Source organism: Stegodyphus dumicola, chromosome 9 (assembly GCF_044657685.1).
Source record: "Stegodyphus dumicola isolate Sdum_Otavi_A_Nest chromosome 9, ASM4465768v1".
In the NCBI taxonomy this organism is placed as follows: Eukaryota; Metazoa; Arthropoda; class Arachnida; order Araneae; family Eresidae; genus Stegodyphus; species Stegodyphus dumicola.
The window spans coordinates 2,443,841-2,470,207 of record NC_140776.1 but is presented as its reverse complement, the minus strand read 5'-3'; the positions used below and the strand labels follow the sequence as shown (position 1 = coordinate 2,470,207).

At 32.0% G+C, this 26,367-nt stretch overlaps 1 protein-coding gene across 1 annotated transcript in view; it reads left to right on the top strand.

Moving 5' to 3' along the window:
- Positions 1 to 24,028, top strand: part of LOC118188465 (glutamate receptor ionotropic, NMDA 2B-like) — a 755,448-nt gene extending 731,420 nt beyond the window's left edge. The window contains exons 17-21 of the mRNA XM_085823172.1: positions 3,567 to 3,727; positions 8,695 to 8,876; positions 13,072 to 13,307; positions 14,189 to 14,391; positions 17,391 to 24,028. Coding sequence (XP_085679298.1) covers positions 3,567 to 3,727; positions 8,695 to 8,876; positions 13,072 to 13,307; positions 14,189 to 14,391; positions 17,391 to 17,565 — 957 coding nt within the window. The 3' untranslated portion in view covers positions 17,566 to 24,028. The remainder of the gene's footprint in view (positions 1 to 3,566; positions 3,728 to 8,694; positions 8,877 to 13,071; positions 13,308 to 14,188; positions 14,392 to 17,390) is intronic.
- The last annotated feature ends 2,339 nt before the right edge of the window (positions 24,029 to 26,367 follow it).

Below are 26,367 nucleotides of genomic sequence, written 5' to 3'. Positions count from 1 at the left end.
AAGGTTTATTATTGAATTTCACATTATGAGCGATAAGATGCCTAATCATTTCTTTCTGTGAATCTGAAACTTTACTGAACTTGAAAGCTTTTTCGATATGTTAGTCTTTCAGAAGAACAAGATAGAATTCTAAAATATAATTTTAACTTCTCACAAACTTGTAAACTCTCGATTCCAAAGATTTTGGCTCCTATCGAAAAAGCTTTCAAGTTCAGTAAAGTTTCAGATGGTATGGAAACCCTATTATGACGTAATCGTTTGCATTATTCCAGGAAATTTTGAATCATGGGATTTTTTGCAAGGGCTTTTGTGCTGTGTGTTGGTTTGGAAGTACATTACTCGTTTCATTGTTTAGACGGTACAATGGCTGAATGTAGTAGGATTAATTTGAAGTTTCTGTACGATTTGGAATGAAAAGTGCATTAATTGATTAGTGTGTAAATGAAAGTTTACTTAGTAGCCGTAGTCCGGAACTACGTAGTATATTTTTGACTCTTTATTTTTGTGAATTTATGTAGCGACGCCGATATACGGATTGTAGTTCAGATAATTTTAGGAAGTTTTTGATTCTGTTAAGGAATTTTGTGTGCCACAGACTAAAGACGAACGAATTTCTAAATGAGGTAAATATATGTTTTGTGTAGTGCTAAAATACATAACAGGGTTTTCCTTTTTTGTGTTATTTTATTGTTTAGTGTAAAATGTAGTTTATTGAGATTATGTATTTTTTGTTTGTCTCTACTCTAGAATTGTGTGCTCCTTTGACTTTTTAAGTGAAAATATATCGATGTGTACATGGGCAAACTCAAGGGAGTGCGTAAGGCATAGTTTGTGCAATTCTCTGATGTTTTTTGAAGAAAAAAAACGTCGATGTGTACATGGATAAAGTCAAGGAAGTGCGCAATGCTATTTTTGTGCAATTCGGGGATTTTTTTTAAGTGAAAATAGGTCGATGTGTACATGGATACCGAGTTTGTGCAATTCTTTATCTTGTTTCTTTGGCTTTGTGAGCGGTGATTTGGGGCGGAAAAAAAATCGTCGATATGGCAAGCCAAAATAATAAGTCAAAGAATTGCACAAACTCGGTATCCATGTACCGCCAAAAATCGCCAAGTTTCCTTAAGGGGTACCTTAAAATATACTTTTACCGAAAAACGCGATTTGAATTTTGTCAATCGGCCCAGTAGAACGGAAGATATAGAACTGTCCTTTTTTTTTGCAGTGTACGTTTAAAGTGTATGTTTATGCACATATATTTATGTACAAATTTATATTGTGTATGACAGAAATTCGGTAACATAAAGACTCCTTATATGAATAATTAATCGGTTTGCACACAGTAATATTGTTTCATAACTGGCTTGTTTCCCCCATCCCCCTTTCAAAATGTTACTTCTTTCTGAGTTTATCTTCCAATCTGTAATTCTTTCATTCATTTCCTTTTGCGGAAAACAGGCATCGGACATGACCTAAGAAGCTAAAAAAATAATTATGATCGTCAACAGGGCTTAAACAAGCCAACAAGCACTTTTCCTAACGGATCAGCTATCCACCGGCGAAGAAAAAAATGAAGGTGGTTACTAACGCTGACTGTCGTATGGATGGGGCAGGATTTGAACCCTGGAGAAGGCAGTATTGTTTGTAAGCGTATAATGTCTTGCGGTAAGAAAGCACTCAAAATATGCGACAAGTCGAAACTCCTCTCGGAAGGTTCGGAGTAGTAGAAAAGGAGTAGGAGACCCTCGGAACACACCCCGCGATATTGCCTCTCAAAACTGGGGCGTAATCGCACAGTTGGTACGAAGGGACTGCAGGTGGTGAAATTCTATTGTCCCGCCCACTTCTACCTGAACCTGTACCTGGTGGGCCAGAAGAATTATTTAGCATTGTTTGCCAGATATGAGGCCCGGTGGCGCAGCGGCTAGCGCATCGCGCTGCAGCACCACAGGTCCGGGGTTCGATTTATGGGCTGGGCAAGGTCGACTCAGCATTTTATCCCTTGATTTCCATCATTTGGTTCGATAAAGTGAGTACCAAGTTCGCTTGGGAAATTTAAACACTGGGACTCCTGCAACAAGCTGACCTGAACTCCTGCGACAAGTTCAGGACATATGCTTACTCATCGCGGGGCCCACGGTCAAGAAAGCAGATTTCGGCCACTGCAGGCCTTGGCCCATTAGGGCTGTTACGCCACTGAGTTTAGTTTAGTGTGCCAGATATGATCGCGCATTTTCGTAATGAGACTTAATCATAAGCAAGCTTTGAAGGTAACATGCTCCAAAAGATTGCAGATGCAGCGTCAACAGTTGAGTGTGCTGCAGTTGCGTATTAGTTGGTGCATGATTAAATTACAAGGATGAATTAAATCATAATTACTGGTGAAAAACCGGTATAGCAATGGGTAATGCAAGGTTCATGATGTCTGTCACCGTAGTGCCACCAAACTCGGTTATGACCGTTATGTTCTTATGGGTATAATCAAGATTTGTCTGAGAATACAATAGGTGCTCACGTCCATGTCCGGCATTAATGCAGCATCATACTCTTGTGTAGTAGAGTCAAAAAGCACTACACTTCTTGCAGAGATTGTTATCCTTTTCAGATAACGTAGAATAGTAATACGGGCTTTAGCTCTTGTGTAACGGACCTTAATTATTGCGCTAGGGATTATGATGTTGCTGTGGGATCAGTCATTGCCATATGCGCAACAAACTTGTTCTCTCGTTCAAAGCTTTTCCAATCGTTCTAATCGGTCGTTTCGTCCCTCAAGCAATCGCTAATTCCATATTGACATATCATAGTATCTGGATTTTGTTCACCACGAGCACTGGTTTATCATAAGGATAATCTGCAGTCTGTATAGGCCACGATTCTTCCTCTGCCTGACGCTCGACAGACTGCCGATTATATCGAGCAGACATACTTTTACAGAACAAGATAGTTTCTCTCGCAGGACGGATAGGAAAAGTGGACTGAACAATCATAATTTAACCAGTGATTTTACCGATCATGCTTCCCAACTTGGTCTGAAACCGGAAGGAGACCTTTTTGGGGATAGGAACCTAAGGTGCCGCATCTTTCTTTCCCTATCAAAAGTCTTCTCAAGAAGAGATTCTGCTCTCCTCGTTTTAAGTGTTCCCAAGCTGCACTAAAAATATTACATGATGCTTACAAACATTTAAGCCTTCTCTGTGGTTCGAACGCGAGCCCAACAATTCGGTAGCTAGCATCGCTAAGTACTATATCAATCAAACGAAAACTTGCCAAGCAAAGGAAGTGTAGAAAAGCACATAGTTCCAAAATTTTAAACAGCCTACATTCTCTATTTTTACAGTGTTTAGGAGGAGTTATTGGATCATGAGATTTGCGTGAGAGCTGCAATAAAAATTATTTGCTTGTCTTCACGAGTTTTACTCATGAGGTAAATATCATGCTTATTGGACGATTCTTTATGATGCTGTATTGTGTATCATAAACATTGCATTGTTCCATAAGAAAAAATTTATTTTCTAACATATTTTAACCTATCATATACTACAATATATGGAATAATTTAAATCTTTCAGTTGCAAAATCCACGAATGTACGAACCACCCTTCCGCTACGGAACTATACCTTATGGTAATACCGAAGCTATTCTGAAGAAAAACAAACCCCATTTATTCACATGGATGAGGAAGTTCAATAGGTCTTCTGTTCTTCAAGGAGTCGCTGCTGTCAAAAAAGGGCAAGTAAACTTCATTCATTAACTGGTTAAAAATTATTTATTCTTCTACATATTTCATTGTATCTGAGATATATAATAGACATTTTCAGCAAAAATATTTCCAATGCTCTTTTATGAATATGTGTATAATATTGAATTCTCTATTCTGCATTTCATTTAAACTTATTTCCTCAAATTTCATTAGAGCTAGATTCCTCATTCAATTAATTCAGTTCTCACTTCACGGCAAAGCAAAAATAAAAAAAAATATAAAAAACCCTCCAAAATATCTTCATTCAAAATTAAGAGATATAGAAAAACATAAAACACCAAATACAGTTAAAACAATTATTACAATTAGAGTTTCAATGCAAAAACAAGCAATTTGGCCCGCAAGCAAGAAGGCAGATTTTTCAGGACACAAAACTAAGAATTTCCTTTTGGTCCCAATCGGAAAAAAGACACTGAAGGTGCACAAACTGACTTAATTTACTAGTCTGCTAAATTTCAAATGTAAACGAATGTGGTTACTATGGTAAAAACAAATTAGGCTTAGCCGCACTTAAGCAAATTTTTAATTGTTGATAATTCTACAACTATTGCATTCAGATTAACGAAAGGCATAAAAACCTTAACCGGAAGATGAGAACAATATAATTCAATCATTTTGAAAGCAAAAAATGCATAATTTACCGACATATAAGAATTAAAAAAACTGAGCTCACTGAGCCGAGTAACAGAGTCAGTATATATATATACACTTTTGGTGCGGCCAATTGCAACCAAAAAGGGAGGTGTATAACTATATATTATAGCAGTCCTATATACAAAGTTTCAACGTTCTTAGGGTACTCGGTTTTGAATTATGCGAGATACATTCATACATATATACAAACATGATGAATAAATCTCTACCAAATCCATTTTAAATCAATTTTATAATCCGTTTGTGGAAAAGGAGTCTTTTATTTTTCCCTTACGTACATATGTCATGAAAAAGCATCGTTAAATTGCATTCGATAGCGATCGAAATGGATATTTTCGTTGAAATATGATACCTGGAATTTTTTGTGATTGCAATACTTCCTTTACTTCGTGTAAGGAAGTAAAAAGTCTTCATTCAACTATTCCAAAATTTCAGCTCAATTCTGTTGATGATCTCGAATAAACAAGGTTTTCTTTTTCAATTCTTATTAATGTATTAATTTTATTTTTAAATTATAAATGTATGATTAAGTTTAAAATTTTCGCAAAAACTCTAAAATAATATATCTTAAATATTTGGCGTGATAGATATTCTCAAATGATACCACTGATGGAGCAAAACAGCAATTAATTCAGAAGCTAAACAATTCAACAATGAGCACGAAAATAGGCGGTCTTATGGTAAAGATAACGGTTTAGAATTCTGCTCTTTAGCGGCATCTGTTAATCTCTTTAAATCATCTGTTAACTAGACTGAAAATAAATTTTAAATGGATTAAAATTTTAGTTTGTTGGATGAAGGAATCCAGCGAGTCGTCACATAGTACATTCCTAATGAATTTCAACGGATTTTACTACTGTCCTGTACGCTCACGCCTTTAATACCCGCATTGTTCAAGATGATTGCATAGACGTGATAATTAATGTCTCTATTTATGAATCATATTATTACCGGACATTTCCATATATAAACTGATAATTTTCAGAAAATCATTTATTACTGAAACTGAGAGGTCTGCTACATATGAGTTCAGACAGATTTACAAGTAATTTTGTCATTGTAAAAATGATAGTATAAGACAAATAATTGAAGAAATATCAGCTCTACTGATTTTAATGTGCATTAATTTAATGTCTTTGTACTTATATCCGACTCGTAATTTTCTAGTAGTTCTTCGAAATCTTTTCTGAGAGAAATCCAAATGAATGTCATTATCCTCCTTTTCATTATTAACATTGTTGTCATTCGCTTCATAAGTATCGCCATCTTTTGTTCTGCTTTATAGCACGCCTCAGAAAGAGTTATGAGAATCGGAAAAGGGAAACTATGGCGACAAAACTGCTGTTTCTTTCTATGATGCCTTTATTTCTGTTTTTCAAATTTGAAACTAAAGGCGAAATGGTAGACTCTTCTGATACATCTAACTAAGCTGGGCGAACAGTTAGGCACGTGTTTTGGGTATGCGTCCTTGGAAAAGTATTTATTCTGCCTTTATTTTCGCAACAGCTGTACTCAGACATATACTTGTAGTTACAAAAATGTTTTAAATGAAGCAAATATTTCTGTGTTGACATTTTTAAACGTAGAAACTTCGATTTTGCAAAAATTATAAAATCCAAAGTTTTAATCGTTTCCCTAGTACCCATATTTATATTTATGAAAATGCTATGCTCATTATGAAATATAAAATATGAAATTTGACTTCCGTAAGCCAAATTTGACCGAGATATTTAACTGTAATGTTTGCAAATTTTAACGAATTTATAGCACCAAAAAATCAAATTTTATAGTTTTCTTTGGAGTCAGTTAAAAATAAATTAGGTTTAGTCAAGATATTCTTTTTTATTTTCATTTAAACCCATTTAATGATATTTCTTTGTGTAACATTCTTTAATTTATAATTTTTATTATTCGCAACTGTTTGGTTTGGGTTATGGAATAAAGATTGATTAGACAATCCATTTTTTACAACTGGCGAGAAGCGCACATAAATAAAATTTAAAATACTAAATGGACAATGAACAAAATTTGAACCAAATCTTCTAACTTTTCATCAGATATTGTCTCACTGAAGTAGTTGACATATGCGTGGTTCAGAATGATGGCGCTGCAGCACATAAATCCGCAGGGCCACACAATTTCATTAGATTTAGATTTAGAACGTTTGGCCGCCAAAATTATCCGACTTGAAACCACTACTTTTTTTCTGTCTTGGCCTTGTGAAACGGAATGAATAAATTACACAGATCTATTACATTAGCCGCGACTACGTATATAGCATAATCTATGCTAAAAGAGTTACAGTATGCTATTTCATGGAGGCAATTATGTGTAGAATTTGAGAGTAGACATTTTGAATAAATATGAAACCAAAATTATTCAAGTGTGGAAAGCTTTATTCCGCCTCCGAATTTCTCATTTTACGATTTGTGCTAAATTTGGTGTTCTTTGGTAGCATGAACTAAGTCCAAACTCAGTAAGAGACATAGAGCGAGTTATCGCTGTGCCTGAAAAGAAATGCAAACTCTTATGAAGGTTTAAAATTTTTTTTTATTAAATCAGAACTTCAACATAAACACAGAGTTGTGCTTGGGACAGACAGTCACCATTTGTGGCGAGGTAACTCAAAATAACACTCAAATTTTAATTTAAAACTAAGTCTAGTAGCCAAAGGCTACGCAGTTAATTTAAAGCGAAATTGCCTATGTCAGCATAATTTAAATGTCAGCAACTATAATGCCGAAAACCGGAAAATACAATCTTATCTGAGCTAGCAGAAACCTAGTACCACGGCCTTCAGAGGTAGAAACACGTTCTGCCACGCAATCTGAAAACTCGTAACTTAAATGCTCATCTGGTACGGAACCGGAAAGGCAGAGTGACAGTAAAGATTTAAATCATAATAGCTGATTAGATAATGAAACTTTACCAAGAATAAATTCTTTGAATACATACCTATACTGTTTCCTTCAGGTTGCGTTTTTCAGATTCATAAATTTGTTATTTACTTTCTGTTACTGTGTACCACTAAATAATAGAATATTTTAAAACTAGTTTTTTTATAGTGATATTTTAATATCTGATCGTACGACAGTTAAAAGAGTTATTTCCATCAATTTCTCAAACGCAGTGTTTCGATTACTGATTATCAAAAAATATCATTCCATCATTAGTGTTACTTCTTATTCAAAATACTATGCAGATTAATTCTTTTTCCTTCAGAGAGCTGTTTTACAATCAAGTGATAATATTTTGCATTCTATACTAAAATTTAGAATGTCATCTTGGAATATTTTGTATTGATTAAAGCTTTTCTCTACTGTCTCTGCATGAATATTCGTCATTTAATCTACTAAGATGAGAAAACTTTTAAGCCGTTATTTTATATTCTGTTACATTCAAATTTAAATATCGCTGGCTTAATTTGTGTCCGACCCGTAAGAAAAATTACCTGAAATTTTAAAATTAAATATCTCGGTCAGTTTTCGTCGCAAGTGAATCACATGTTTCGTATTTTATTTTTTATAATGTGTATAGTATTTTACTAATTTATTTTCCAGTGGCGGGCACTTGCCTATAACGGTATTGGTCACGCCTAAGACCAGAAGTGGTGGTCATTTTATTGTGAATGCACCTAACAGGCGGCCACTGTTAACTCCTATGAAGGGACACACAACTTTACATCCATGCCTTCTCCGGAATTCGAACCCGGGACCTTCGGTATCGCAGTCAGGTTCCCCAAACCACTCTACCATCTGAGCGGCTTTTTCCTAAATTATAAGCAAAAGGATCAGGTTGGTTGGTTTGGTTTAGTTGATTACGGCAATGCACACTAAGGTTACCTGCTTAAGGGTAGAGATGCCTTCGTTGAAGACCTTCTAAAGAAAACTGGCTCTTATATACCTTACACATGCGAAAAACCACAAAAACACCCATGCAGCCAGCCCGCTCGCCTGGATTCGAATACAAATCAGAACTACCAGTATTAAGCGACTTTACCGCTCGGCCGCTGGTGAGGCTTGTAAGAATCAGGATAACGTATTTAAAAGGCTATTTTTCGTAAATTTCATATGATTGGTCGTAAGTTTTGAATTCAATTTACGCTCACATTTTAAATTTCGGATGAAAATTTGTAACAAAATTTTACCTTTCGCTTTAAAAATTTCACGATATCTCAAATGGTTTTGATTTTTAAATTGTTGTTTTCGTTGTCTTTGTTTACTACAAAATTTGAGGTTATCACTACTAGTAAATATTAATAAAGCTTTTATAACTCTTACAGAGATCTTGATGCTTTTATCTACGATGCTACGGTGCTTGAATATCTAGCTGGCCAGGACAATGAATGTCGATTACTTACTGTTGGTAGCTGGTACGCCATGACGGGTTACGGTTTCGCTTTGCCAAAGAAGTCCAAATACCTCAGCATGTTCAACAGGGCTATGATACAGTACAGAGAAAATGGTAAAGCGATGCATTTCCTAGATGCGATTATATAGTTAACTTTAGGTTCCAGCACTCATTTTTAATTGAAAATATATTCATGTATGAAAAGAGATTTTATGAATTTAATTTATACTATTTTGTCTTTGAAATAATTTTCATTTTATTTCATAACTTTGAATCCTTTTGCACAGCTTCAAAAATAAGATAATCTATTTTGTATATTTTATAATAGTAAATAAATATTTCATACATTTAAAATAATAATTTCATGCTTACATTTTTCTACAAAGAATACGATCTCTTTTTATATTTTGTTATGTAATAAAGTTCAAGTCAAGCGCTTTTCATGACATTTTTGGCTCGCGGGAAAAGAAAGAGAAAACTAGAGGCAGTTTGAAAACGTGTTCTGGACTGAGACTTAAAGGAAACTGAATAATATTGAGAATGGGTTTATAGCAATAGTAGATCTTCTTTCCATTTCTGTGATAAATAAATTATCGCCATGACTTGTCTTAATAAGCATCACGATCCAGACAATTTTCCACGCATCATAATAAAACACATGTCCAACGTATATTTCAAAGCGTTTAAATGAAGAGTAGCGTCACATTTTCTCACAATTTTAGCTACTAGTATGGAGTAATAAAAACAAGCAAAATAATAACATGGAAATGCCCTTGATGTCACGCATCCAACAGGAGCCCAGAAATATTGTTTGTAATATGCAAATTCTAAGCATTTTATTTATAATAGTGTTGTCGGATATAAAATTACAATCTATGGAGCAGCATATTATCTGACAAAATACAATGCGTTTGCACTGGAACATCTCTTATATTCTCGCAGCTTACCTCCTGCTTTCCTCTACCTGCTTACTTTCTTGAAATCTGCGTTGCGCTCAGGAGGCCTTGTCGGACACAGCAGAACAGAGGAGACAAAGAGGCTGTCGTTACATTTGCCAAATCATCGTAGAGAACTATTAAGGAAAAAGGTTCTAGAAATGTTGCTAGTAGTTCTATGAAAACTGCATCATTCGAAGAAAATGTACAGCGAATTCTCTGATGGTCATTATCTCTTGATGACGACCACCACTGATTGTAATCGGTATTTTTGCGAATATAAGTAAATATTGGCACTGACTAGTGCATTTCTTCTCTTATTTTCCGTTTTTTAACCAATTATTTCCAGTTAACTAATGTCTTACTTTTTTACATTTTTTACTTTTTTTAACTAAAAATTATTCTATTTTATTCTATCCTGCTTAAGCCGCAGTCACCCATAAATAATTAGAGAAAGGGAATGTGCAGCTGATTTAGTGAAATCGTAGACTGGATGTCAGTTCGTGTTTGTTTCGCTATGATTGGTCTGTTCTTGTATTAGACTGGCATAAAAGTTCATCAATTAGATGAGAAAGGTTTGAAGTGACTTTCGCAGATAGCTTGCGATCATTTGTCTTTTTTAATAAGAAATCATTCATTACATGGACGAATCCGTTTTAAAATTTAAGGCGCTTGTTTTCTGAAAGCATTGAGAAAGGAGAAAATTATGTGCTTTGTTTTTTTTTTATTATTATTTTTATTATTATTTTCAACACCTGGTACTAAAATGCTAGAGGGGGAAAATAGGCAAGAAAATACCGTATGATTTTTCAAGACGGCCAGTTTCACAGAAAGTTCCACAAACCATATGTTCCAAAATATCAGTACTCACTTATGTTATCATAGGTGATCGAATAACTGAAATTATTAAATTTTTATTAGAGCAAAATGCAAGGAATTCTTTCAGCCGATTTGACATGATTTTTGTTAGCCTCAGTAGTCTTTTTTGTGTATGCGTGTGAGTTTGTGCGTATATATGTTGTACTAAATAAAGAAGTAGTTGAAAGAATTTCACTTTCCTAGCTTGCATGATTACCCTTTGACTGTTCTTACTTCTTGACGAGGTAATAATCTATATAACTAGTAAACAAATACAGCCAGGTTGATATGAAAAGGCAATTAATAGTGTACATTAAACTACTTATGTATATTGAAAAGTACAAGTAATAAAATTAATTACGAAAAGGACATATATATATTAGTGTAACATTCTCTTGGAGTCTTAGCTCTGAAAATGAGTCAAAATTTTTTAATTCTTTTTTCGAGATCTCCCATTTGGGCCAACTTATTGGGCACTCTTCTGTGCCTAAAGCTTAAAAGAACTCCATTCTAATCATTTATATTCCTTAATTGACCCATAATTATTTCTCTTATAACTAAAAATTCTTGCATATTTATAAATTATTATATGTATTTGTAAATTAATAAAATATTAATTTCAACGTAAAAGGTTTACGAGCGTTTACACTATACATAGTTGATGATTTTTTATTGCTGTTATTTCTTTACAGATAAGTATTCTTTCATTAAACAGGAAACTGAGATATACAATGATGTCCTATAAAATTCTGTATATCTGTCCATTAACTTCTCTAAACATACATATTCGAATGTTTTCCGCATAATGTTTCTTTACTATTTTATTTTTTATTATTTTACAATAATGTTTTATTATTTTAAAATACTGTTTTATTATTTTACAATACTGTTTTATTTTTCAAAATCATATAATTATTCCTTTAAGGTTATAATTGTCCGTAACGTAATTAAACTTTCTTACCCATAGCGTATTTAAACAGGCTACGTTTGAAGTATATAGAATCATATTAAGTAATTTTAAACTACAATATTACGCAGAAATCACCACATTTCCCATTGTCTCTTTCACTCAAACTCGGAGAATTGAGTGAGAAAAAGCGTTGAACTTATAAAAACCCCATCTAATAGAAGAAAAAATTAATACATAATAATAAAATAAGATTAAATAAAATAAGCGTTGTGTAATAACTAATAAAATAAGCGTTGTGTAGTATAATTTGGACTAAATGATAAATTAGGTTTGAATAAAACATTAATTAAACCATTTAATTTCGCTACACTAACAAGCGCGAATATTGCGCAATCACTAGAACAGCCACTTCCGCACCAACACCGTGGCTATCATCGTTTCGATGCCATTTACCACTTTCCAGGCATCCGGTGGTATCAAGGGAATCTATTGGAAGACGACTAAATGAAGTTCGTATATGCTGCCCGTGTCCCATTAAGACGCCTACCATTGACTGCACATCACAGGCAGTGTCGAAGTTTTGCCGAACTTGAGCACCGGATGGGACTGACTGGAGGCGTGTGATCTTCAGCGCTGAGTCCCGATTCAATCTCAATGCTGATGACTATTGTACACTCCTTTTGAGGCAACCAGACGAGCGATTCGATCAGGCATTTGTTGTTGAGAGGCATACGACGATTACCAACATGTAACAATGTGTATAGGGATTTGTGGGGACACACAATCACCTCTAGTCGTCTTTTAAGGAACTATGACGGCTCGCAGTTACGTGGGCAACATTTTAATCCCGGTTGTACTGTATATGTCATCAAGTCGCCCAGGTACCATTTATCAGCAAAACGCTTGTCCACATACTGCGACTGTCCCAACAATTTCTTCAAGAATATGACGTACTCCCGTGGCCTGCCATGTCACCGAAACTCTCGCCAATAGAGCCCGTTTCTGACATGCTTGGAAGGCAACTGTAGAACTCGGAATGTAACTGCCCGTTCCCAGAATATTGATGAATTAACTGCCCAGTTGCAAATATTATGGCATGATCTTCTGCAGGGGTAATAGGTAATATACTTTATTTTATGCCTCGCCGTATTTCGGCTTGTATAGCTGCCAGAGATAGCTGTACTACTTACTGATTTGTAACATTTTTCATGCCATTTCTTCTTAATAATTTGATAATTTGTTTCGAGTTTGTAATCATTTGTTTAGCTCCTCATACACTATGTACATTTTAAGTTACGGGAAAGTAGTTCATTTCCTTCTGGGCGCATATATATTTTTTAGTGACAGAGTTATTTTGCTCCTCTTTTCTCATGATCTTAATTTTATTTTATTTAAAATTATTAATTTATTTTATTTTTTATTTGATATTCTTGAAGAAAACTTTAATTTTATTTCATATTTTTGTGATCGATAGGATGATATTATTAGTATATAAATATATTTCTATTGTTCATATAATTGTTTTAAAAAATAAAATAACGAACTTGAAATAATGAAAATATTAATAACAATAGACACATTTCTCCCATTCCTTTTTTCGGTATAGGAGACCTCGAGAGACTCCAGCGTTTCTGGCTTCAAGGCGCCTGTAAGCCAAAGCATAAAAAGCGGAATGTGAGTAAACCTCTGGATGTTAACCAGTTCATGAGCGCCTTCCTTCTCCTAGGATGTGGAATTTTATTCACAATTGTGGTGTTACTGTTAGAACATATCTATTTTAGTTACATAAGATACCACCTTTCGAAGACAGACAAAAGAGGATGCCTTACACTCATTAGTTTAGTAAGTATCTGAAGAGCTCTCTATCTTACATGATTTAAAAGCATTGGAATCTGAAATGGACTTAGAATAAAGACAGAGATCTACATATTTCTATGACCTAAAAAATAATTTTTGATTACAAGACAATCAACTATTCTTTTATAAAGTCTCAATGCTACGAGTTTTCAATTACAAACTTCTCAATGATAAAATCTTGTAAGTTATTTGTACTTCACTACTTCAAACCCTATAATTAATCATGTAAACTATCATACTAACACAGCGCGGAAGCACATGGTACAGTAACTTTCAATAAAGTTTTAACAGGATACCGACCGCACGCTCTCACAATGTGTCAAGCTTCCCACACTCTCACAGTATGTCAAGTTGCACATGCTGTCTCTAGAATATTTATCGGCCAGTTCGTATAACTGGTCTTGCTATTATGCAAATTTCCCCACTTCATTCCTAAATTCTACACATCGGTGTTTATGCATTACTTTTGTGGTCATTAGGTGCTGGATTTCAATCATTTTATCCAACCATGATTATTACTATTATTATAATTGAAATAAATAAAAATACAACTACTATCATAAGGATTTGTAAAAAGAAAGCAGTCAGGTCTTTAAAATGCAGATTTAACATAAACTATGTAGTTACCGTATAATTTTTAGAGAGAAAAGTATGAGATATTCTTAGATTTAGAAATTTTAGGGCAATGCGATATAGCAATGCGATATTTGTAAAATATGATATTGTTATTCATTACTTTTCATTAGCTTTTAGTATAAAATATTTTGTCCTTATTTCAAAAAGAATATTTGAGGAATATGATATGTGAAATATAACTTGAATAATACTATAAACAATTAGAAATATCTGATATGTTTCTATTGCAGAGCATGGGAAAATCACTTTTAACACCCAAGGCAGCAGTGGAGGAAGCAACAGAAGCGTTTACAAATCACAAATGTAAAGATCCCGTATGTGATGCTACTTTAGCAAAAACAAAGAGAGATTTGTACTTAGCAAATCTAAAGATTCAAGAGTTAACAGAAAGGAATAATATGCTGGGAGTCAAAGTCCTTCCATCTAATCAGGAGTAAGTACAAATCCTGAAATAAGCTCTTAAAGTAGTGTCCGTGTTTTCCTATCATTACAAGAAGAGAAATTCGTCGGAAAATTCAATTTGGAAAATTATCTCTGCAATTTTAAGATTATAATAACTAATATTTCTGCTTATGTAAAACGCAAGTGAAATGGTTTCGGATATTCGATTTACAAAACATCCAATAGCATATAGCTAAATCCCAGTCGGAACACTAATTTGTACTCTCTCTATATGTGATTGCAAACCACGCGAAGACTATCTGTTCTAATGAACGCTTAAACTATCAGGACTGCCAAGGCCCACTCGTTATGCCAAGAATTAGAGACTTAATGTGTAACTCTGTCTTTTGAGGATTATCCATATCGCCACCGATAGCCTAACAGTTATTTGAATTTACCATTTTAGAACCACTCATTCAATTAACCTATATTCTTTGTAGTACATCTCTGATCATCCCGACTTCCTGGAACTTTCCTCACGTAAGATAAAACGATTTAGGACAGACATGTATTTCAAGTGAGCCAAATATTTATCAGTGTAAAATAGTGCGGGCCTCGAGGAAAAGAATTCGGTACTTAATTATGTATTTTAAAAGCCCAGAATATTCAAGTACTTAATTTTCCAAGAAAGCACAAAATTATTGCTGCTTTAAGTCATTATATCTTGTAATGCCGATTATGTTTTACCGGCCTTATATTTCCCACGTTTTCGTTTTAGAATATAACACTTCGTGGTGTACAATGCAGTAGCCATGAGAAAATCAGTCCTTTCATAAGATTTATTTATTTCTTTGTGTAGGCCTGATGTTAAGCCTTTATTTGTTTCTGACCTTGGAGGAACTAAGTTTATGGCTACATAGAATAACTTTAAACTATAGTTTTTGGAAGTTCGCAAACAGCTTTAAGAGTATTCTTTCTAGTCTTCCTTCCATGTAGTGGTATGTCTAAACGTTCCTCAGATACAAGAAATTCCACACCACAAGCTAGAAGAAATACAGTTAACTGAGCTACACCACTCGCATCTGTACTCTCATTATATGGAATGGAGTTAGCAAATAAAGCTCGACGCTTTTAAAATTTCAGAATACAATTTAGTACTGAGTTACAATTTGCATCAATATTTTATAATAATGTATCTTTTTGTTATTTTCTATGTGTATAGACCGCCAAATAAAAAAATCAGCGACCGCATGCGGTTCGCGTGTTTAAAAGCATCGTCATATAAATAGCAACGGAAATTAATAATAAAATAAAAGCAAAATAATAATAATAATAAAGTAAAAAATATTAAACAATTAATTTTTACTAAGTAAAAGCCCCATGTTTAAATTTTAGTTAGCTTTAATATCAATAAAACAATTTCTGAACTCTTAAATATAAGTTGCTGTAAGTCTTAAACAAACCTAAGAAGACTGCATAACTTTTCTACACGGAATTATTAGGTTTCATACAGTGTTTCGTTTTTAAGCTTCAGTCATGGTAATTGATTGATTGCAATAAGTACAGTTTTGCCATTAGATGACAGTTGTACCTGAAATTTGACTAAACGCTTTAAATTTTAAATAGTTGCCTACTACGTTCTTACAATATTAATATGCCCTAGTAATTAAAATTAGATAATATAATCTATGTTGAGTAATTTACCTCATTTTTTTATTAAAATAATATTTTTCTTGTTTACAACAAAATTATTCCTCGCCTAAAAATTTGCTAGATTTGTGAAACGGTATTTCATACAGTTCCCTAAATAAATTTTGCCTAAAGCATCATTTACATGATTGTTTACAACGTAACAAAGTGCATTCAAAGGTTTGTGCAGTTCAAAGAAATTTCACCCATCGTTCAAGGGAAAAAATTATTCTGAATAATTTAGAAGAGTAACTTTTAAGAAACGAGATCTTCTCCGTAAATATGTTTAGTTCCCTTGATTTATTGAAATCAAGGGAGAATAATATTTGTCGAATAAAACTCTTTTATAAATGCGATTTTTAACTGTACCCTTAGTTTAAAAATATAAAAAAAGTTTGCGAATGAAACACATGCACTTAAGAGGTGCATTTAAGTTCTGAAAAGAATGGAGAGAAATAATTCCTAAATTAAATTAACGAAATGTAAGAATAAAATTTTTAGTTATATATATTTTTGTCAAATATTAAATTTTCAAACTGTAAGAATCTAATCGAAATCAAAATGATTGATATGCATGGCAAGTTTCCAAGTTTGTTACATTGTAATTGTTCCATTGAGTATTGAGGTAGTGAGAAATTTAAGAGAAATACCCATAAGAGGAGAGAATTAAAACTCCATTATTTAACATTTTAGTTCAAAAGGTTTTCAAAAATATTTATTTTTAATACAGTAAATATTCTTTCTCATAAATTGGTCTTTTAGTTAGAATACTTAGTCCTGAGTAATATCGATAATTGTTTATGAGGCAGAGCTTATGCAGAAAAAAGTATGGCGGTATAGAAAATTAACAGTTTCAATCACTGTTAGGTATTCTATGCATATAAACATCTAAAACTATTGAATATGTTCTGAAACGCTACATGCTGCAAAAATCTTTCAATTTTTTTTTTACCTCTTTAAACAGACCCATTAAATCAAAGTAAAAACCTGTTATTTATCGCCTTTTTTCATGAAACTCCATATATAGTAACACTTTTATCAAGATAGTATTAACAAATTTTTATAGAAAATGATTTCCGTATTTTATTTTAATTTTTCATTGTTCATCATCTGTTTAGCTTTTCTTTTGTTACCCACATTGTCATGTTACAACACAATTCTGTTGCTGGAATTGTTTAAGTCATATTACTTCTAATAAACACATATTAGAAGGTTCGTTTCTATTTTGTAGATTAAAAACAAGTATTTTACTCTCATTATCATAGCCAAAAGGAGGTTTTTCCCTAGAATACTTTTATTTATTTCAAGTATAAAAAAAACTGATTTCAAATTTTAATTTATTTTGCTTTCTTTTCCTTACAGCTCAAATGCTACGCGCAAAATTTTGGAAACCCGAGATATGACGAGAAATTACATCTCAACTAATGAAATCAGTGAACCCGGTTACAAGACCCACCCTCTCCATTCTTATGGACCCCATTTCATCAAAACCAGTACAACGGCAACTGATGTCGCTGAAATTGAAACCGTGTTATGATAACGAGGATTAGTTTCTTTCACAGTACTCCGTAGCTGTGTGCAGTGCATAGAAAATTTACTTAGATTTACCATACTGGAAGTTCTATTCATAATTATGGCTCTCTGTATGCAGAAGAAACATGAATCAAAGTTAGTTAGCCAAATATTAATCAAAGTATAAGGCAAATAACAGCTGAGATCACTGGAAACATAGGAATCTAAGCCCACTTTGTTGTGTCAAAGATTATCATTTACTTAAAAAAAAACCTCCAAGAGAAATATTGTACAAAACCAAAAAGGAAAGAGATGAATTTGATTTTGAATTTAAATAAATCTCACCGTATTGCAATCAACGCTCATATCCATACACGCATATTTTACTCAAGAACAAGATGCCAAAAATGCTATTCCTCCATTGTATTTCCTCCATTGTAAACAGTACTCAACAATTCTTAAGTGAACTAAATATTTGATTTCTCAAGCAGTGCTTGAGATTTAAATCTTTATTGCTCATTAGAGAATTTATAGAGAAATATATCAGACAACATTTGGAGAAAGTAATTTATACATATATCCTTACATGTTTTAATGATTTATTGTCATTGATGCATAAAAGGTCTTAAAATAGCTTTTGATTTATGAGTTTTAAGTGCATAAGAGACTTCGATTAGTAGATTAAATATAAATTAAAATAAGTCATCGGATAAATGCAATTTTATTTCATGAGTTGCTACAACTATGTGAACATTTTTAGACTTTTCTATGAGTTGAGATATTTACGAAAATATAGTTTGCTGAATATATATTCTATGCAAATACTAGTAGCCTAGAAAGCATGCAGTATTAATTTAAGCGAAAATAAATATAATATGCCGTTACTAACGTTTCTACAAGATTATGAAGTGATGGGTAATCAAACTCATGATCTGCAACACACTACTTAGCATATTGACTGTTGACTGTTGTATCTGTTTTCTTATTACGTATTGCAATATCCTGTTGTTGTTTATAATGGCCTTTAAATTAAAATACCGGAAACTGTGTAAGAGAATACTGAATGTGGCATGGGCAAGATTAATTGAAATGAAGCCATTGCTTTTAGGTTACCACTTGATATCCGGTGAGCTTTGAAACTTTGTTATTATTTGAAAGATGATTAAACAAGAAGTAGATTAAAAAATAAACGAAAAGCATAAAAATATTTTAATTACAGGCAAGACAATTAATTATTTTAAAAACAAAAGAAGTGCGAAATTTTCAGGAAATTTCTACCTTATATCAGATATGATACAAAACTATATTATCAAAACAGGAATAAAATGAATGCTATAAAAATGGGTCTGAATGAATGTTACGAATAAGTGTGTTATTGGAGATGGTAAAAAAACTTGTAATTTCAACAGCTGAGTAAGTTAAGAAGAACAAAAATAGGTTATTACATGTTTCTAAACTTTATATTTTTAAGTCAAACATTAGAAAGTAAAAAACTAGAATTAATTCGAAAAAAAAGTAACTGTTACAGTTAGGATTTTGATTAACTGAATTTATAAAAATTAAGAAAAGGAAAATGAATATTGAAGTGAAAAAGCATCATTTTTAATTTAGATATACAGGACGCTTTATTTAATTCATTCGACTTAAATTTACGTTTTACATGCATTTTATATTTTAATAGGTAAAAATTTAATATTATTTTCCCATTCGTTACATTTTTGCTCTTAAATTTGCTCTTAGAATTTAAAATAATGTTATCACCAAAAAATTAAAATATCCCCTATCATGTGTTTATGGTATGGTTACACATAAACACGTATAATGTGGAATTTCGTTTTACTGTCAATGGCCTAAGACATAACGATTTGTAAATTGAATATTTTCAACATTATTAATAATAATACTCTCTGCGTTTAAACGTGCTTACTTGATAACGTTTTTAAATTCTCCATTTGCCAGTGGTTGAATCTTGGCTATGAAAATTTCCCAAAATTCAGTGGTTAGCCTGAAGCGTATAAATGCTTAATTATCTCTATATAACATATATCATAATATCCGTGATATTGACTTTAAAAATTAAAGTTTATTGATTGCGCTGTATTATTATCATTATTATTGCGATCTTCATTCGGATTTGCATTTGGGGAAAATATGCAAGTAAATCAATTACTTCTAGGTTAAATTTTATGGCGTTATATAGCTAAATCGATCAACTAAATGCAGTTTCTGATCTAATTGTGCATAAGTATAGAGGGCGTTTACACGTTTTTAGAACGATTTTGGGGGCATTTAATTAATGTTTAATATGTAAATGGTGTTTTTTAATGTTCGGTCTAATAGCCTATTTCTTACCTTATGCATCGGGATTTCCATGATAACGAGGGTTTCGTAAAATTTCCAGGGGTATTAATTTCCTTTCCTCTTCCAATTACTTTGCAGACCACTACTTTCCGACCAGAATTCGTCAATCATGGTGCATTTGCACGTAGAAAGAGCTCTTTTCAAGAGTCAAAAGGCATAATAATCTGTAGGTGAAGCGACAGGGGCTTAGGAATACGTTGAAAAGTTATAGTTGCAATACCTGTATCATATTTAATTTCTTCAAGCAATAGAATATTACATTTCGAAGGATGACTTGTTGCTTTGTCCAGACGAAATTTCACTCACTGATATTCCTTCGAAGAAAAGGACAGAAGAAAAGGAAATTCTTCTGTAAATATCCGACGTACAACTTTCTCTTGATAGCACGTTGATTTGATTTTAATATTTTGTCCACTCTTCTCATTTTAAATTTCCTGTTGCAAGAGAATCCGGCTATAATCGTAAAACTTTCTTTGCATTGGCGGAAACAGTTATGTCGATTTTTATTTCTTTCTTGTTTACGAATAACAGATAGACCTTTCTCTGTTGCAGTCATTTAGTCAAACCCATGCTTCATGAAACGTCGCAATTCTTGAAACACAGTTTTCATGCAGGATTATATAACTAGTTCAGCGTTGAGACGCACGCTTCGGCAAAAGCTGCTAATCATTATGCTTTCTATCATTTTTTAAGTTGTAAATCTTGATTTATTATTTTATTTATTGTTGCTACAGATACATTTAAAAACTTTGCAACTGATTTCGCGCCGGCTGATTTTCTCCTGTTATCAATAATTTCATTTTAGAAACTTTAGAGACAGTACGTTCTTGCTTGTTTCGGATATTCTTTTAGTATCCTGTTTTCATGTAGAAATAATGGCTGACGGTTTTTCCCTTTACGATTAATAATGTTGCTTATTTTGCACTTATAAGTTTTAATATCATGTATCGTACAGCGTTTTTGAGTAATGGAATAAAAATATTTCTGTTCGAAAAGCCCAGAAATATATTCTTCTGTCCGCAGCTTGTTTGCATGTGACATTTTCAAAGAAGAGTAAATTTTAAAATAGCAGATAATACTTTCAAATAACAAGCTGTTGACAGAAAATTTTATTCCAAAACATTTTTTTTAATTCTCTATAAAAATGTGCATGCAGTAAAATTGTAGATCACTGTTGAATTTACATTTTTCGGTGCTCTTATCAGTATTGGATTAGCATAATACCTTTCAAATGATTTCACTAATGAGAATTTCATAATCTTGCCCATAGCCGAACTTTGTTGGCAGCTAAGTCCTATTTCTGAACTAAAGATTTTAGTAAGCAATCTGAAGTAGAGGTATAAATGTTTTAACAAGTAATGGTGCTGCAATCAATGATTAGCGTATTTTATAAAAGAATGAAAGGAAATATTGAAGCTTGTTTTTTGTATATGTGGCTTAAATGTCAAGTGCAAGTTACATAATTCGTGTAGAACTAGAATACAAGTTAATAATCTTGTTTTGTAAAACGGTTCTGCTCATTCGCAGCCTTAAAGTGTTAAATCTGGTAAACTGTAAATATAAGCAATTTAACTTGTAGCATATCTGTGCTTGCCTTGAAAGTTAGCTTGCGTGATTGTCAAAAATCTTTTACTGTACACAAGCACTTCTGTTCACGGAAATGTATTTCATAATTGACAATTACTTTCAAATTAGGTTGTATGGTAAGGCAACTCCTGCTTAAATCATGTTCATTTATGTTAAATTCTACATTTTGCTAGTTAACTTATAAAATGTGACTAATATTGGTGTAACAGAATATTTCATTTAGATTTCATAACTCAAGTATAAAACAACCGCTAAATGATTTATGTTTTTTTTTTGTTGTTTTGTTTTGTTTTGTTTAAAGGCTTGTATTCTGTATAAAATAATCCTTAGTGACAGTATAGGAAAAGTTCCTAAAATACATTTATACTCATGGCAATTCTCATAACACTAATATCTGATTGAGCATATATAGGTTACTGCTAATAGGATAATGTTTACAAAAATATTAATCCACAGATGATATTATATTAGGCGGGGGATATACAATACAATATTAAATGTAATCGAACAATTATATATATTCGACCACTTCCAGAAAAATACTCGAATTCATTTTTGCCCACTTTAGAATAAGATGTCAGTTCAGAATAAGATAAGAAAAATCCGGTCTTCAATCTAATTTTTCTCTTTGAATTTGATTTTGATGTTTGAGTGTAAATAACGCCATTCTCAAATTGAATCGAATAAATGTGTTTAATCTCAACAACTCCTAAATCTCTGAGATTATTAATTCGTATAAAAATTTAAATTTTGCTCCTCTAAATCACTAGCCCAAAAATGTGGATTTCGAACACCCCCACGGCATCTCTGTGCGTGCATTTCAGACCTTTTTACTTTTCAATAATGGTCGTCATCGTTTATTTCTCTTTGCTGCAAATTTTAATTAATTCTATTGAACTAAAAAGAGAATTTTTTTAGCTAATCAGAGTTAGATAAAATTTATTTCTTGTAAAACTTTCATAGTTTGATAGAAATATATTTAATATAACATATAATCTGTTTTGTTCTCATTAAATATTATATCTCTAAACGTTTAGTACACCAAAACATTTAAATGTTAGTTTCATTATTAACCTTTTGATCAAAAAATCCCTAATACTCGTTTTCAAAGCACTGAAAATTTAATTTTAATTTCTTCCTTTAATGCAATTCACCATTAAATTTCATCGTATACATTTTATGTTAACTAATACAAATTGCTATACATGACAGATCGTCTTAAAATTGGTCAATGAAAAAATATGAGAAATGAGAATAGAGAATTTGGCAACATCTGGTCTTGCTCATAAAATACTTCAGTTAACGAAAGGTTGTTCCGAAACAGCAGTTAATTTACGTAAGTTATAAGTGCAATATATTATGGCACTGATGTTTCTAAGCAAGAAGCTGTAAAATAAGTGGCCCCAAGAGATTAATTTAACGTATGAGAATTGCAACAGGAAAGTAAACTATGAGCGGTATAAGACATTTTAAGGACTGAGGGAGGAGGAATAAAAATATAATAAACTGCCTATGGTATTATTAGATTACACTAGAACAAACAGACATAATCACTATAAAAATCAAATATTAGTATCATTACTCTTATAAATCAAAATGCGCAAAACACGTGACATAACGACCATAGTCCTAAAAAGGTGCAGTAATCAAAAGAGTGCATCAGAATTTATGTTTATAATGAAACTTCGAATCAAAATCAAAGAATTTAGCGAATTAAAGAATCATAAAGATTCATGATAACGCTGTTTGTACCATATGTGTAATAATAATAATAAAATTTAATTTTACCTCAGACTTATGTTACTTGTCTCCTCGAACCCTATTATGTCTTTTAATTATTTCAACCATCAGAAATAGGCTCTTTTCATTAGGTTAAGATGAATGCGATAAATTCTACTAGCCTGAAGAAACGTGAGTGACTTGCCAATAAGAAATGTGTGGGCTGATGAGTGCAGAAGTTATGAAATTGAAATTATATTTTTGTTTTCTTTCATTGAAGTTAAATATAGTGTTGAAAACTGCAAATCCCTCATTAATTTTTTATAAGAAATGTATCTTTAAATTTATGTGCTTAATTGAAAAATAATTTTTTTACAAAACAGGTATGCTTCGTCCAATGAGAAAGTTTCATAGCATCTATAGATAAAACTTTTATCTAAATAGTATTTCCAAATTGGGTACGAAACAGCAGGTTTAAAACATGAAATTAAAGCAGGAGTTGCCAGCATTTGATTAGAGTTATTTGTGTTTTAATTCCAGATACATTCCTGTTTTTCTGTCTTGATTGTTTTGTGTCATTGTGTATGATCAAAGTTAGACATAATATTATAGACTGGTATTAGTCTTGCAATCTTTATACGTAGTCACTGCAATATACTGAGCTCAATAATGTATTTCTGTTTATGCATAAGAGAAATTTTCAGTTCAGGAATTGTTGATTTAATGGTATTATTGATTTGCTACTCACAGATTGTAAAATACGTCCTACAATCATGGAAGATTCAAAGTTGCTATTTTAAAAATAAAAAAGCTTCCATATATGTATAGTGTATTGTTATTGTTGAATCATTTCCTATTTTTAACATTCTGAACTCTTATTATTATTGTATTCCTATAAAAAATTAAGAATCAGTGCATTTCTCACTATATCTACTACAATATATCTAAGCTTGGCTCTTTTTCATATATATATATATATATTCCTTCTGTTACATATTGATCGAATTAATATATATAATTATATATATATATATATAAATATAGTATATAAACACAATTTCAAAACAAAAGTTGAAAATGTAATAATAATAAATTGTACTCTAGTTGTCTATTTGTACACTAAATGCTGTAATCAAACTTACGAGGAAGTCATGAAACGAAAGATCAGGAGTAAACTTTATGAAGAGATAATAATTACTATGGGTTTAGGAAAGGTAAATCTTTTTGGGAAAGAAACAGATAATGAAACTAAGATCATGTACAATACTTAAAAACAAAAATCACCTATTTTCATGTTGAATAAACGAATAAAATACAATGATTTTAATCTTGAATACAGATAAAATTACAAAGCGCATATGGAAAATTTACTGTTTCTAGAAATTTATAAAACGATATCAAGTTGGAGAATGGCATGGCTATTTCACAAAAGAACAGAAACTATGCTGATGAAGAAAAATGAATGGTGAGACCATGATTTTTCTCTTGTATATTTTTGATTAGACTGCAGAATTTACAACTATTAATGTAAAATTAAAGCGTTTTAAACAATAAACAGAGAAAACAACATATTTTAAATTACAATTTATGCTGATTTTGAATATTGTTGATTTTGAGAATATTGCAGGTGTATAATCACATTATGTTATCAAAAAGTCAGAAATTAAGCATGTAGTTACGAGATCTATAATAGGTTTTGTTAGAAACCTGTTGAGTTAAAAGAGTTTAGAATACCGTAGCAAAATTAATGATTTTAGCAAAAAATAAAGTAAGATAATATGTTTATAGGATTTACGTTGCTCCTAACATTTTGTGGTCCTATCGTGTTATTTATATTTTCACAAGACTACTCTAAACCTTAAAGTGATGTTTATGAATTTAAATAAATCCAGTCGCAAATCTCGTGATTGCAGCTTTAATTTATACTCTGCTGGTAGAATAAATCATACACGCTGTTATCCAGTTTTTGCATTTTCCTTTCATGCGTTTTAATGTCATATTTTTTTTTATTTTAATGCCCGTAATTTCTTGTCTCCCTAAGGCTGTAAAGCTTTTTCTTCCTCGAAAATTTTAATTATTCATCCATTAATCATGTCATCTCAATTTAATAGTCCCGCTTAAACTGTCCCTCCACACATGCACATAATTAGACTGAAGCAGATGAGTGAATATATTCATCTAAATATATATAATACTCATAGTGTTTAAAGCTATAACATCACTCAAAAGAGAAAATTCTGTATTTGTTTTCAGGGGAAAATTACAAGATTTTTTTGAGTTCGCAAAAATGCAATTTACACTTCACCCAAATTAAAATTAAGAAAAAGTAAAAAATAAGTACTTGAAATTTATTTCAGTTAAAGCATTACTTCATTGTTTAACTTTTTTATGAAAACAAAAGAAGTATCGTAATCATAAAAAATCCGGGTATCATATTTCAAAGAAAATATGCATTATGACCGTTATCGAATGCGATTTAACGATGTTTGTGTGTGACATCTGTACGTAAGGACATAATAAAAGACTCTTTTTTCCCTAATGGGTTGCAAAAAGAATTTAAAATAGATTCAGAAGTGATTTTTCACTCTGAGGTCTGTTCGTACGTCCGTGCATATGTATGTATGTATCTCGCATAACTCAAAAAACGAGTGACCTCAAAACGTTGAAATTTTGTATATAGGACAGCTATAACATGTAGTTATGCACACCTTCCTTTTTGGTTGCAATCGGCCGCACCAAAAGGGTACAAATATATATACACATACATATATATATATATATACCCACTCTGTTACTCCGCCCGTTGTGAGCTCAGTTTTTTTTTATTTTTATATGTTGGTAAATTGGGCATTTATCCTTTAAACCTAATTGATTTAAGTGCTTAACTTCTGGTTAAGGTTTTTATGCCTTTAGTTAACCTAAGTGTAATAACTGTAGAATTATCAAAAATTTTTAATTTGTTTAAATGCGGCTAAGCTTAAATGTTTTACCATAGTAGCCATATCTGTTTGCATTTAAAACTTAGCAGAATAGTGAATTAAGTCAGTTTCTGGACCTTCAGTGCCTTTGGTGAGTTTTTTTGCCGTGTGGAACCGAACGTAAACTTTTCGTTTTGTGTACCAAAAAATTTGCCTTCTTGCCTGCTGGTCGAATTGCTTAT